The 14,336-nt window shown below is 36.5% G+C and overlaps 1 protein-coding gene and 1 long non-coding RNA gene across 3 annotated transcripts in view; both read right to left on the reverse strand.

The window, feature by feature from the left end:
* The window catches only part of LOC139976998 (uncharacterized), a 144,698-nt gene extending 131,558 nt beyond the window's left edge, over positions 1–13,140 (reverse strand). The window contains exons 1-2 of the mRNA XM_071985939.1: positions 12,741–13,140; positions 10,229–10,328 (exon numbers count right to left, since the gene is read on the reverse strand). Coding sequence (XP_071842040.1) covers positions 10,229–10,328; positions 12,741–12,867 — 227 coding nt within the window. The 5' untranslated portion in view covers positions 12,868–13,140. The remainder of the gene's footprint in view (positions 1–10,228; positions 10,329–12,740) is intronic.
* LOC139977628 (uncharacterized) lies at positions 1,148–4,883 on the reverse strand. Of its 2 annotated transcripts, none has more exons than XR_011796615.1 (3): positions 4,092–4,883; positions 3,253–3,409; positions 1,148–2,977 (listed from the first exon to the last, which is right to left on the reverse strand). It is a non-coding gene; the product is annotated as an uncharacterized lncRNA (long non-coding RNA). The 2 variants fall into 2 exon arrangements; XR_011796614.1 differs by having other exon boundaries at positions 1,151–2,982.
* Positions 13,141–14,336: the final 1,196 nt, after the last annotated feature.

Below are 14,336 nucleotides of genomic sequence, written 5' to 3' on the forward strand. Positions count from 1 at the left end.
CCTAACCTTGATCTGATAGAAACATGATATTCATACTGCTTGCACTGATAATATGAGAGCTCTGAAGCGAGACATAACACTTACAGTATAAAAAAACTGGGTGGGCAAAGCCAACAATTATCACTCATTTCCTCTGATTTTCAAAACATTCAATAAATTAAAAAATTAACTTAAAAATTGTTTAGGTCTGATGAATATTCATTATTCTTGGCAAATCCAATGACAACCATTCATGGTGATACTGTCAGTAATTGTTATTTCTATAAAGGCAGAACAGGTCTATGAATATTCATTCCGCTTGGAAAAGCTGATTTGCCAATTACTCCTCATCATTGCAAAGTGCACCATGATCTTCATTCCAAATTTTAAGTGCAACAAGACTATGTTCTTTTAGGTTCAATTTCAGTCAGAGAGCTGGCTCTCATCTCTCATTCCTCGGACTAGTTACCATCTAGTTCTGACAAAAGTCCCACAAGGTCTACATCACTGAATCTGTCACCTTCAATTTGTTGTCGTAATTACCTGCTAATTTAGCACATTTTATTATGGGTGACTGACAAAGGTACAGTACCTTACAATGGAGGACGACAGAATTAGGTCGGAAGTCTCTCGGGCTAAAAAAACAGACAATACTGTATATATCTGGGAATTTGGCAGTAATAGTATCTGAAAAATTATATAGTAATTTATATAGTAAAACTACTTAACCATAGTGAGCACTATAAACTGTTTCGATACATTAGGCCATCAGCTGAAGCTCAAAATGTGGCTGTAAAATCATTTTCGTTCCAGCAACACCGGGTCTAGATTTTTAATGCATTTTTGGGTAGTTTAATGCATCACAAACATTATATCAAAAGTTCTCCAAAAAATTTCCTGCAGTATTTTTGTAAGAAACTCTTGAAATTGGGTATGTTATGTAGACATTACGTGCTACGATGCTATGTATTAGGAACACATGTGCTAACGTTAGATTTGGTACAGTGGTGCATACATACCACTCTTTTCTTATATGTTAAATTACGACTGATATATTTTTTTGTATAATAGTTGGGTCAGGGTTACAAGAATGGTGAAAGAAGATTCTGGTCTAAGGGTCAGTGAGGGTTGTTTTCAGGCATTACAAGTTGTGCCCCCCCCCCCCTCCATTTTTGGCCAAAATGGTAAAATATCACATTTTCAACTTTGAAATATGAAATACAATTTTTGCACATTATAACTTAAGGGTTTTAATTATAAAATTGTACCACTTTTAATTAACTCAGATATAATGCTTTGTAATAAATCAAATATATTTAGATTTTCCCCCTATGTTATGAATGCATTTCGTCTGTGCATGTGTGCGTAAATATACACATATAATGAAAAGTTCCTCTCCATAATTGTTACACTCCCCATCCAAACTGTTTTACAAATGCGACCCCCTCCCCCTCTACTTTACATGTAGCTAAATCCCTAGTTACAATGAGATGTACCAATGCCACAAGACCAGTGAGCTATTTCTTTTGTATAAATCAATATATTAGTTGGCACACTAAGACGTCATGGCATATTGTAGATGTGAAATAAAGTTATAGTCGGTATATATCCGTTACCTTAGTACTCTTTCTACAGTCTCCTGCAAAACTAGGTACTTTCTCCTTGTTACTGAAACGACATGTTTATAATTCGTATTCCTGCAAAAAGAGTTTCCAAGGGAGTTAACGTATAAAAGAAAAGATCGACAAGGTTTCGAATGGTATTTTGAGTAATAATAGTTCTATATTCTACAAATAATATGAATAATAAAGGTGAATGGTACAAATAAGTGAATAACGAAGACAGTTAACTTAAGCCCCAGATATAAAGAAATAATGTATCTATTAAGACTGGGTCGATACACTCAATGGTGTAGTAGAGCTGGGCCTTTGCGATGATTCAAGATACAGGTTCTTCATCAAAAGGCGCGGCGCGGAATTAATAAGTGATTAAAAGTTCATCCAAGGACAGTTGTACTAGTCTTAACAGTATCCACTTCAATTCACTGCATGGAAGTCAGATATGGTATGGAAAAGGGAAAGTCTATTCCGTAGTAGAGGTGAAGATAATTAGATGAAATAAAAGTCACTAAAGACTTGAATATCCTTCAGTCAAAACTTGAACAGATGCACAGAACATATTAACAATATGAATCAAACAGGTAACGAAATGTTAGGGCAAACAATAAAGAACCGTGATATTGGAACAGGGTCAGGGGCGATGGTTCCCCAACAACAGTATATAAACCTTTGACTGGTTTCAGGACGCGGTATTTGCGTCATCGTCATCAGTAAATGTAGTTGTGAATATGCAAGAGGTAAAGCATGCCCATAACACCCTCCTCCCCCCTCCCATCCCCTCTAAAAAAAAGTGTGATTTGAAGAAAATGTGGATATTTATCAAAGGTGTCTGGTAGGTAGGGTAATCTACGTAAAACTACTAATAGCTAAAATGAATATATGAATAAGATCATGTTTACTGGTTCCTTTAAACTCTGGGGAACAAAATAATGACAACATGACTTTGAAAAAGTTAACCCTCTTCACAAACTTCAAACTTGATTAAAATTTCAGACTAAGATATCGAGATTTAACACCATCACAGTTCATCCTCCAAATCATCTTGCCCTGCATCAACAATCTCAACATCTTCTTGGAAGTTGCTGTAATTTCTATATTTACATAGGTCTGTACACGGTAGTTGTGCATTCATTCAGCAACATCTTCCTTTAAGACATTTGCCGACTCTACAGCTACTGCTGACACACTGAAGCAAAACATCTGGGTCAGGTGGCTTCATCATCTAAGTGATTATAAGGTCATCATTTTCAAGTTTACATCCATGTCCCTCTGGTGAGAGTGCATCAATCCTTGGCTGCAATGCCCTACTGTGAATAGCAGCCTGGTTGGTGCAGCGCTTAACATGCTGGATCAGAGCATCTTTTGTTTGGTGGTAAACTCTGCTCTGAGGAGGAGATGAACAGAACACCTTGTACCATGAAATTGGATATTTTTGAGTCTCACATTTTATGATGGGGTACCAATATAATTACAATTCAGCTAGAAATATGTTGCAAATTTCTTTAATAATTTCAATGGAAAGATTAACCTGATATTGCATCTCAAAGCATTTAGAGAATTTTTTAATTTTCCTTGGGGGAGGACCCCCATATTCCAAAAGTCCTAGATCCACCCTGAACACTCAATGAACCACACATTGAAGAGAGTACTTTACCTTTCAAGATCTGTATGTCTTCCTTGTCAAGAATTGTATCTAGTTTCTTCAACATAGAGAGTGGTACCTCACTTCAATGGCAACACGGTCTTTTCCTCTAATATTCATAAAATCTGGGCTCATCTTTTTTCCGCTCTGCTGCTTGTCGAAGCAATACCTTAATAAAATGAAATAAAAAAAGGAAATTGTTTTGCATTTTCTGTTGATCAAGATGTAAGTTTGAACAAATAAGAACTAAGGCAATTTTATTTATATACCATGTGATCTGCTCATCTTCTATGGACAAACAAAGACACATTCAAATTTTGCAAACCAGTGTCATGCAAAAGAGAATTAAAACAGGCTTTTTTTGACAGTACAGTACGTTATCTCTTAATGTTATGGTTTAAATTATACAATGGTAGATGATATCTGTTACTAATAATAAAGGAGACAGATACTTGTTCATTTTGGTAAAGCTAGACAGGCTGACCATAAGACCTTGCAAACCTAACCTTATTGCACCTTTGTTACACTTATTTTTCTAACTAATATAATATCTCTATCATTCAAATAAAGGGCCACAGTAAGAAAACTATGAAGCCTGTATTTAACACTTACTGTAGGCTAGTGCCCCAGATGGAGAATTTGAAACAAATTTCCGTTCCTACCACCTTATAACAAAACAAATCAGATGACCATGCCACTAAGTAATTATATTATGTTCAGGTCCAACACTGTGCCCTTTGACTTGGATTCTATCCCTTAAGAGCTACTGATCTTGCATTATGCAACTTCTCTTAACACTTCAACTATGCCACAGAAGTACAAGTAGAGTCGTGTAGTATGCTTAGGCTTACCTCCATCGAAAGTCTCTGCCTGCTGCAGCTTGTCCCGTTTGCAACGCCTAGTAATGTATTGTTTCTTTTCCCACATATAATAAATTGAACAGGCAATACACCAGAGCTTCTGCTTGGTTTCCTCGATCTTTTCCGTCAATTCTTCGTTTAAAATCATATGGGGTCTCCTCTGGAACTGTCCGTTTTCTTGCAGCAATGTGCTTGCTATCAATGAACCGCCTGGAACACTTATCGTGGAACCCCATCATACTATGCTGTTGAGCACACGCTTGATCGTAGTAGGCCATGGAGTAATCAGTAGTACGGCGATATCACTGTCTCCGCCGCTGAGATTAAGCCAATCTTTAGCGCAGGAAGTAACTTTATTCCATCGTTTATTCGTCAGTGCCTTGAATGCTTCAAATTTTACAGATTCAATGTGCACTGAGCACTGTAGATTTCCGTGTGTCGGAGACTGACTAGCGCCCGTGGGAGCCGCCATGTTTGTTGTTTTCTACAAAGATTGCACACAGAACTCATGGCTCATTGGACAATTCATATCACATGGTACAGATATCTCACTGGCGCACAACTTTTGAACGTAAAACGGCAGGTTTCTTAACATACGCAATAAAAAATATAGTTCGATCTTTCGAGCGGAATTGCAAAAAAACTGCAGGAAAGTACATGGAGAACTTTTGGATCATTAATCTTAGTTAATTTATGTATTCAATGCTGTAGAGAAATTTTAGACCCGCAGTTGCTGGAACGAAACAAGCGAATTTCGACCTTCAGCTGATGGCCTACATCAAGTCTTAAGCATTAATGCAATACAAACTGTTTCACAGTGATTTTAAGTTTGCCAAATAGTTTCCTATGAATTTTCAAAGCAAGAATCAAGTTACTGTACAGCATCTTCACAAGTCTGTTTCATTTGTAAAAATTAAGAATGTCACCTTTCAATCAACATTGTTTCTGACATTAAATACACAAAATTAAGATACCTTTCCAGTCAATTGCCATGTCAGTTATTTCTTCAACTTCCCCCAATCTATTTTAAAAAATGTTCCGTATCCACGTTGCCTACTTGTAGCAAAAAGGTGGAAAGTAATTAGCTTCAAGCTTATTCGTGACAACATTTTCTTCTCCTCAACTCTCCTTTGAAGTATAAGCTGGGCCACAGTAAACCTGCCATCATTAAGATGGTTCTTCATTGTTAACAGTTGATGCTTAAAATTCTCAAGAGACTAATTTTCCAGAATTTCTTTCAAGTCTTTAAGCATCTATGGAAACCTATATCATACATGGTTTCTGCAGTCTTTAAATTGAACAGTTAGGTTTTTTTTGCAAATCCATGCAAACTGTTGCCTCAAGATACACTAAGCCTTTATGTATTGTACAATGTGTATGCTAACTGGCAGGCAAAACGTTAAACTGAACTACTGGACGTGATGAGACACTAACAAACTAGAACTGCATATGCCTGCAAATACGCATTATTGTAGTGTGCGTGGAGCGCTTGCAGTATTAGGAAGAACTTTGCAAATTATGTATTATTGTAGTGTGCATGAAGTGCTTGCAGTATTAGGAAGAACTTTCGGTTGTTAATGGTGTTATTTTTTGGGCGGACAACACACACCAGGGATAGGAGTATAGTCATATTGTAGGAACCTACAAAGTGAGGGTGCTGGTGAGCGCCTCGAAAGGTTCAGAACAATGTTGGCTACACAGCTAGCCTCTGAAACTGCAAATGTACAGAGACTATATGAACCTTTAAGTTTCAACGTCCAGTCATGTATCGTTCAATTGGCAAGTAATGCCAATATTGTAGCATGCACTACAATAACAACTGTACCTGTATGCCAACATGCAGTTCATTCCAAAGCTAACTGGACGGTACTTGTGCAGACATTGAGAATCAATTGACAAAAAGATCCTAACAAAAGATTAGATAAAAATGCTATTTTAAATATGTTATTTGTTGCTCAAAGCTTAAGGGTTCATTGCCAATTTGTCAATGTCAGATGATGGATTGAGTTAAAAAGAACTGGATTACATTTTTGCATTTATGATTGAAGCACTGAGGCGGCGATGTTGGTAATATTTTTGCAAGGCGGACAGATAGGCGACCACCTCACAAACCAGAATACCAGGGGAAACCCTGTGTATGTATGTGACAACATGTGTAGGAGTACAACAAAACAGTGACAATACACAAAACTATATGTTTCACAGTATTAACACATGTTATTCTATATACAGGTGTCTGATCACCCTAAATCAACTTAACAAACTAACATGATATCACAGGAAGTCAAAACAGAGAAAATAGTTTACAAAGTCTAACTGTTAATCTTATTTTGTTTTTGTAACCAGCTCCCATATACTGTATATCCCGATTAAGAATTCTTCCGTCTCCTTATCACGACCAAATATCAAAAGTTACGACGGGTTGTGTACATGTTCCTGTGGCAACGCTCTGCTAATCAAATAAAGCCATTCGAAACGAGTTTACAGAGTTTCCCCGCAACTATGAGTGGAATCTTTGTCGTTCCTTCTGGAACTCTGCTTTAGAGTGTTTGATTAACAGGTTGGTTTTTCTTGACTTATAAACTGTCGGACTTGTCAGTTTAATTTATGAAAAGGATTTCTGGATTGGGTTTAGAACCGGACAAAGGGCATTGTTTGAAGTGACAAGGACGCTGGAAATAGTACCAGAAGCTTAGGATAACCTAATGTAATTATTGAACGTAAAGGGATTTGTCAATTACAGGGATATCTTTAGGGTACCGTATATCTGTTCATTAGCAACTCAAAACTTACTTGCAAATAAAACAGCACGCTTTATCAATTTTGTCTGTCAAATTTCTCTAACAGTAAGAATTCACATGTACATACATGTCCAGTAAATCTTAATAATAAACCCAGAGAGGCAGTTAAATTACTGATGATCGGGGTGTCACATGTGCACTTTTCCATCGTTTTGTAAGAAACAGTAAAAAATGTATCACAGATACTGAATAATGAAATCTGTCAAGTACTGATTGAACTAAGATGGTGACAATATTACTGAACATTTAACCAAATTATGGCAAGTAAGAAGCAAGGGTTAATCCTTCCATTCGATTCCTTTTAACCGTTCCCAATTCTGATATTATAAAAAGGTGATGGCATTATAGTTTTGTATCAATACAACATATAATTTCTTATTTATCAGAATCTATAAAAGCAAACAACAGCCTCTAAGAACATCTTAAAACTAATTCTCTTTTCATTGTACCGACCATGAGAGACGTACAAACCACCAGATTTATCAGTTCTATTAATAATTCAAGAAAATTTTAGTGCACATGGAACCCACACAATAATTAAAATCCTAAACTTCAAATACAACCATATCCTAGTGATGAAGGTTTTTTTTTTTTAATTAAATATTTAAGAAAATATAAATAAATGAATCACATCTATTTGTTGACTGTGCAATAATATTTTACATGCCACAATGTGTTATCCCCATCTCAGGGTAGGATTTAATACCAGACACGTTTTAAGTTACAGCTGTACTTTAACGTTAATGCCCTGGGAATTATTATTATTTCATATATGCGTTGATAAGACGCACGTTTTGATAGTTCTGTGTTGCTTTGAAAACTAGGGCGAGTGTAGGACCAGGCAGCTAATTTGCCAAGCTACTGTAATTTACACACTAAAAATTACATAGTCTTGGTAAAAAGAAATTCAGTTCCTGTGTATCTGTACAAATCTTGGCCCCTGGTTTACTAATCTGGATAATTTCTGTGTCAGCATTATACAGTTACTTCCCTTAAAACGAGTGTTCTCTCTCTGGTTCAAGTTCAACAAGTTCACAACACTGTACATGCAAATATGCTATATAACCAATGATGACTGTATTGCTGTGTATGTTCAACAATTTTACCAAATCTACATTGTTTAAACCAAGTGTTTTAATGTTAACGAGCAACCCTTTTTCATTCCCCAGTGAATGAGGTCGCCAGGAGGAAAATCCTGTGGTGACTAGATCTTTACTTTTCCCAAATTCTGGTTGCCCAAAATGAAAATGTGATCGCCACTTTGATATGCTAAATATTAGTACAAAAAACACTAGGCCTAGGCTCAACATCGAGTAGCACTACTGTCAGTACTGACTACACTAACGTTGAAATTTAAAGCTAGTTAGTACTGATAACAGTGGCTAGTAGTACATTTTGATTTTAAAATAATGACATACTGTAGGCTAATGTATATTATTTTCTAACAAAATGGGTACGGTGAAAAATATCTTACTTTATGTTTTCATGTTCAAATACGGAGGTGTAAGATAAGGTATAAAACCTTCCTCAATAATTTCTATTTGCTTTTGTTTCTTTAATTAACTTGTTAATAACTTCATATAATTAACATTACTACTAACATCACACTGCCGCCGCTGATTATGCTTGCTCTCCATGTCTATTGGATCAGACCATATAAGTATCCAATTTAGCTCTTAGACAGTTATTACTACTACTAATATGCAGGCCCAGGGTTGGCATTAGGCGCTAGATTGCGCGATTCGCGCAATTTGATCGCATTCGGAATAAACGATTAGTAAAAAGCCACTTGCGATTATTATTTTTTAGTTATCCCGTCTATAACCCATAAACATCTCGTAAAATTCCTTGTCAGCCTTTCCTTGTACATATGAACTAAACGAATGAATAAATAATAATTTCTTCCACATGGTAGCCTAACACCACACTAAGTCAATGGAAATCTAGCTAAGCCTAACCATCTGTTTATTCGCTGAAATTGTGACGAAGTTATAAGATATCCATGGAATACTTTCATTATTGCTGTGACGTTCGACCACATGTTTGCCTAACATCACACTAAGTCAATGGGGTAATCTAGCCTAGCTGTCTGTTTATTAGCTGAAATTGTGACGCAGTTATAAGATATCCATGGAATACTTTCGTTATTGCTGTTATCTTCGACCACATGGTAGCCTAACACCACACTAAGTCAATGGAAAATCTGCCTAACCATCGGTTTGCCAAAAAAAAATCACACTTTGCGTAGGATTCGGGTAATAAATTAGGAACCGGGTAGTACCGCGTCAGGCGGGTACCTTTGTTATTTTTGTAAAGCATTCCAGGTGAAATTTTCAGTTGCAAAAACTGATCAACACATTATTATAGGGCTGGTGACTAGCATTAATTTTTCTAGAAATTCTCATCGCCAGCCGAGAATGGTCGTCGCCAATGCGACCATGGACCGTAATGAAAAAGGGTTGTTAACGAGTGTGTAGTACTAATTAATGAATTTTTGTTGCGATTATCATCCACTTCAAACTTCACAAAAGTATTAGAAATCCAATATTACCATAAAGCAAATATGGAAAATGTTTAATAATTTTTCAACTATATACTTTAATACTTCATTGCTTAAAAAGGAAACTTGACTGCATCAAGCTAAATGACATCTACCTTGTCACTAGATTTCTAAATTGAGCAAAATATTAAAATCATCAGCACCAACTCTAAGAGAACTGCTTGGTACTAGTTGCTCAGTAAAACCTTCAACATAATTTTTTAAATGTGTACCACGTAACCCACTATTCTTTTGGACTTTGTTTTATGTTGGCTTTTATCCTGGCAGCAAGCATTTGAAGCTCGATCTGTCAATCATGATAGAACATGAACATTTAGTATGTAAGAGAGCAAAGATGACTACCACTCGTCACAAATCTTTCCATTTTTATGATCACATTTTCTCTTCAATTTCCTATATTTTAGATAGTTCATGCATGAAATAGCCTATCACCTACACAATGCAAACCCATCTCACGTTTAACCTCTAACAGAACAAATCTATTCCTCATAATTCCCTGGTTTGGGTTTTTCCCCAAAACTTACAGGTTTGAGGAATTATGAGTCACTGTATGATCCTTAGTTGTCTCTAACTCTACATTTGTACTGTCCTACCTACTGTACAGTACCTAAACTACAACACTGGAACAGTTTAAAGCACTGCCCTTCCCCCTCCCCCCCCCCCCCCTTTTGGGGTACAGCCCACTAATAAACCACAAAAACAGCTTTTTGGGGGCAAATGCTCTAGAACCTCCCTCCTTTAAATGTCCAGATCTACAGAATACTTACTAGTAACCCGGCTGACACTGGATGCAGGCGGTGGCATTCACATCCCAATAGTAGCCTGCAGAACATCCGGCCTCACAATCAGCCGCGCAATCGCAAGCCGCTGTTTGAGTATTAAAACAAAATGAGAAAAACAGAGAGAATATATTCATCATGTGTGGAAAATATCACAGTATGGTCTCCCCCATTCCGTGGAAGATTAAAATGCAGATGAAGTAGAGAACGTGGGTTGTGGTTTTTGCAGCTCTCAAGATCTGATCGATCACAAAATGAGCAAAATGTTTATTCCGTTTCCGACTCCAAATCACTTTGTTCCATGGAGAGTTTACATAATTTTACATATATATAATGCTAAATTTGTGCATATTTTCGTAATTTCTTGGGAAACATAGATCAATCAGTAAAACTGTTTCCTGGCCCAGGAAATGAATTGAACCAGTTCTGTATTTCAACGACAGACTTCAGTATGCAGTGGCTGACAAAAACTTGTAAAACTTTGAACTGCTAATTTTTTCATCAAAATAAAATAAAATAAAACTGTTAGCAAACTGCTTATCCACTAAAGAGCCTGTGTAGGAAAATGTGTAAAAGTAGGTTGGCCTGACATTTCGATCCTAGCAGGATCTTCTTCAAAGGCTAACTGTGGCTAAAAGTGGCCAAAGGCTAAAAGTGTTTTTACTTTTTATCAACAGGAAATTTATCAATATTATCGATATTTATTAATAGTGAATCAATACACCTGAATACATACGTCTACAAATTTCTAAAGGTCATGACAGTTTCTGTTTCTTTTTCTTCTTATTCTTTGTTTTTATGTTAAATATTAATTACATTTTTGGTCAGTAATCTTTGACTGTATTCTACTGTAATAACTACAGTAATAAATGTCCCATTTGTAGGAGAGGTAGGAGATAAACTGTACAGGGAGACTTCCCTTAATCCTCTCTTTGTCCCTGTATAGTTTATCTCCTACATCTCCTCTTCCCTCTGTTGATTTCTTTCTTCCCCCTAATCCCTTGTCTACTAATCCTCTTACATCTTTCTCTTTTGTGTTCACCATGCTCATTAACCTGTCTGTATGCTGTGTGTGTATTTGTCCCTTCTGTTACTGTAACTTGTCATTCAGCCTCTGAAGAAGATCCTGCTAGGATGGAAGGGTCAGGCCCTCTTACGTTTACACATTGTTTAACTCAACGCCAACCTATTACAAAATGGTACTCAGCTGTATAGCCCAAAATGAAACAAACTTCAATGAATGGGACGTACATGATCCAAGTTACATTTTGTACACTTTAACAGTTTGAATTTAAAAAATAGTACAAACGTAATTTTTTTTTGATGATTAGTACAAATTAATAATTCTACTTAGAGGAATCCTTCATGACTTTCCAAAGAACACATTTGAAATGTCAAATTCCTTTTTAACGTATACATTTTGCAGACAATGTTAACTGTTTCTCTAGATTCATGTTACAGAACTTGTGTGTATCATAGACTAATGCTATTATTTGGCATATTTTTATAAAGCAAAAATATATATGAAGACAAAATTTGAATAGTTTACTAACAGTTATCAACAATTGGTCATTACAATGGCAAATATGTTAAAGTTGCTCAAAATGTCAAATGTTTCATTTGTCCAACTTACTTTTACAATGTAGTGTATTTCTAAGTCTGACCATTTGATTTGAAAACTGTAGGCCTAGATACCTCATGGTCGCACTAAATGGATCCATCAGTAATTTATCATTATGCCATATTAGCCAATAGATGTTGCAAAGGTAGCCCCACACCTCCCCCGTCCCCCCCCCCAACCCCTCTCCTCCAGGCCAACCCGAGATAACAACAGATAACAGGTTGGTCTATTTTGGTAGGCCTGCTCTGCAAGTTTTTAAAGATAGCTAGACACAATTTCTCAAATCAAATTTAATTCTCAAATCTTTGAATAAAACTTACACTTTACATCTACACCTTCATTAGCCTTCAGTAGAAAAACAACACATGACATGCACAAAACAAGACAGATAGACTACAGTTATCAAAGCTTGTGACCAAAATTTTTTACCATGTCCACATGCCTTGAGGGCTTGATTCCCAAATCAAATTACTCGGTACTAGCTTGGTGCACACCGTCTGTGTGAAGGCTCAATTACTAAGCTTAATAACTAAGTTCTTAGGGCTTACAAGCACACAAATGCCAAACTCAAGTAATGTATGCAGATTATACTAGGCTAGTTAACACACAGGCCCTACACTGATGTACTTGTTGCAAAATGCTTACCACTGTGCCTAGTTGTCAATACGGCCTATGATACACCTCAAGACTTAAACTTTAAAGTTAGCCTAAGCCGAAGCTAAATTAGTCTGTGCCTAACATCAACTATAGCCTTACACTACAGTAACCTAAGGCTATAGCCTACCAAATAACACATATAAATCCACACACTTCAGGCAGCTGAAATTAGTTAGCCTACTTTCTCTCTCCAAGTTTTCTTAGATCATTTTAAATACCCACCAGTGACACCGTTGCTGAAGAGAAGTATATACACTCCAAAAATGAAAGACAATTTCCACAAATACTTTACTTGTAGCTGAATCCGAAGCTCTAAAGTTCGTTTGTCATATGAAGTTTGTTGAGCCATTTCGGCCCAAACACAAAATATTGCACGTAAATTGTCTGATAAATTAATTCCAAAAGTGATACAATCATTCGACTGAATTTGTAACGGTTACTAAAGCCATTTTAGATCCGTCTATTCGGTCGCTGTTGGATATTCCTGTGTTTTAACTTTGAAATAATGTCACATTTCATATCTTTTATCGCTTTCCTTTGGTTTTCGAAGTTCTTGCCTGTATGTATTCCAACTGTATTTGTAATGGTAGCTCTGGTGAGCTTCGAAGATTTACAAGTTACTAGTAACACAGTCCCAGAGTCCGGTTGATTACAAGACAATCACAAAATACAAACTGCAGTTTATGAACTCAGCTTTATCCGTTTACAAACTCGGCCAATACGCCAGGTTTTATCCGGCAATCTCGCAATCTCCCGACTTTCTCTGTTTATCTGCCCGCAAGATTTGATTTATGTTGTCCTCTACATGGCGACAAGAAATGGACCACGTGTATGTAGAAACCCCATTTCCCCACTGAAAAATAAACGTATAAAATGCTTATGCCACTGTGTTCTGCAGCGCTAACGTTAGCTCGACATCTACTTTTACATAGACTATGTATACACATGCAGAGGTGACGAGTGAAAGTCAAACAAATTATATAATTACTTTGTACATCGCTATCTTGTTCTAGTCAGGCTTTGCGCAACTTCTCCCTACTTTCCACTAACCCTGATTTTGTTGCTACTCTTTTTCTGTATTTATTGAAGTTGTTACTTGTTAAGTAAACACTTTCGAAACAGCATTATGTTTGAATAAACTGGGCTAAGATACAAAAACATCTAAACAGGTACGTGATTGAACCAGGGAGTTGTTACTGATTGAACCACGCTTGCGTAAGAATCTCACTGAACAAAATGTTACAACGCAATGCAAGTTGCATTTTAGATCAGGTAAATTTGACGTCATCGTTACCGTGGTGTAGTGTACACTATCGGTGTCGTCTTATCACGACTATTGTTTGCTGTTCAAAGAAACGGTTGTGTGACTACAATAATGTCATACCATTAGACCACAGACCGGGTCGGCAGGTAACCCAGCAATGAGCATCAATAATCCCCATTCATATGGAACGCCAAAAGGACCACATATGGCGTTGCTACCCTAAACAGGAGGTGCTTCTACTCTTACCACGAGGTGCTCGTACCAAGTTTCAAGTTTATTAAAAATCCAGTATAAATACGTGAAAGTACATATTTATAAATAGGATATGAAAAACAGTTAAGAGTTATAAAGATTAAAATAGCATGGAACAAATGTACAAATAAAAAATCAAAAGTAAATAACAAAAATTTAAGTAAGTTTTGTGGAACAACACCCTGAATAAATATGGCAACCCTATAAACGAAAGAATATTTAAAACGTACCTGTTCGAAATTTGGCGTGATTGTCCTATTTCTCAAATTATAACTAGTGTGTTGAAGAAGTGGCTTCAGTTC

This window comes from Apostichopus japonicus, chromosome 12, assembly GCF_037975245.1.
Source record: "Apostichopus japonicus isolate 1M-3 chromosome 12, ASM3797524v1, whole genome shotgun sequence".
In the NCBI taxonomy this organism is placed as follows: domain Eukaryota; kingdom Metazoa; phylum Echinodermata; class Holothuroidea; order Aspidochirotida; family Stichopodidae; genus Apostichopus; species Apostichopus japonicus.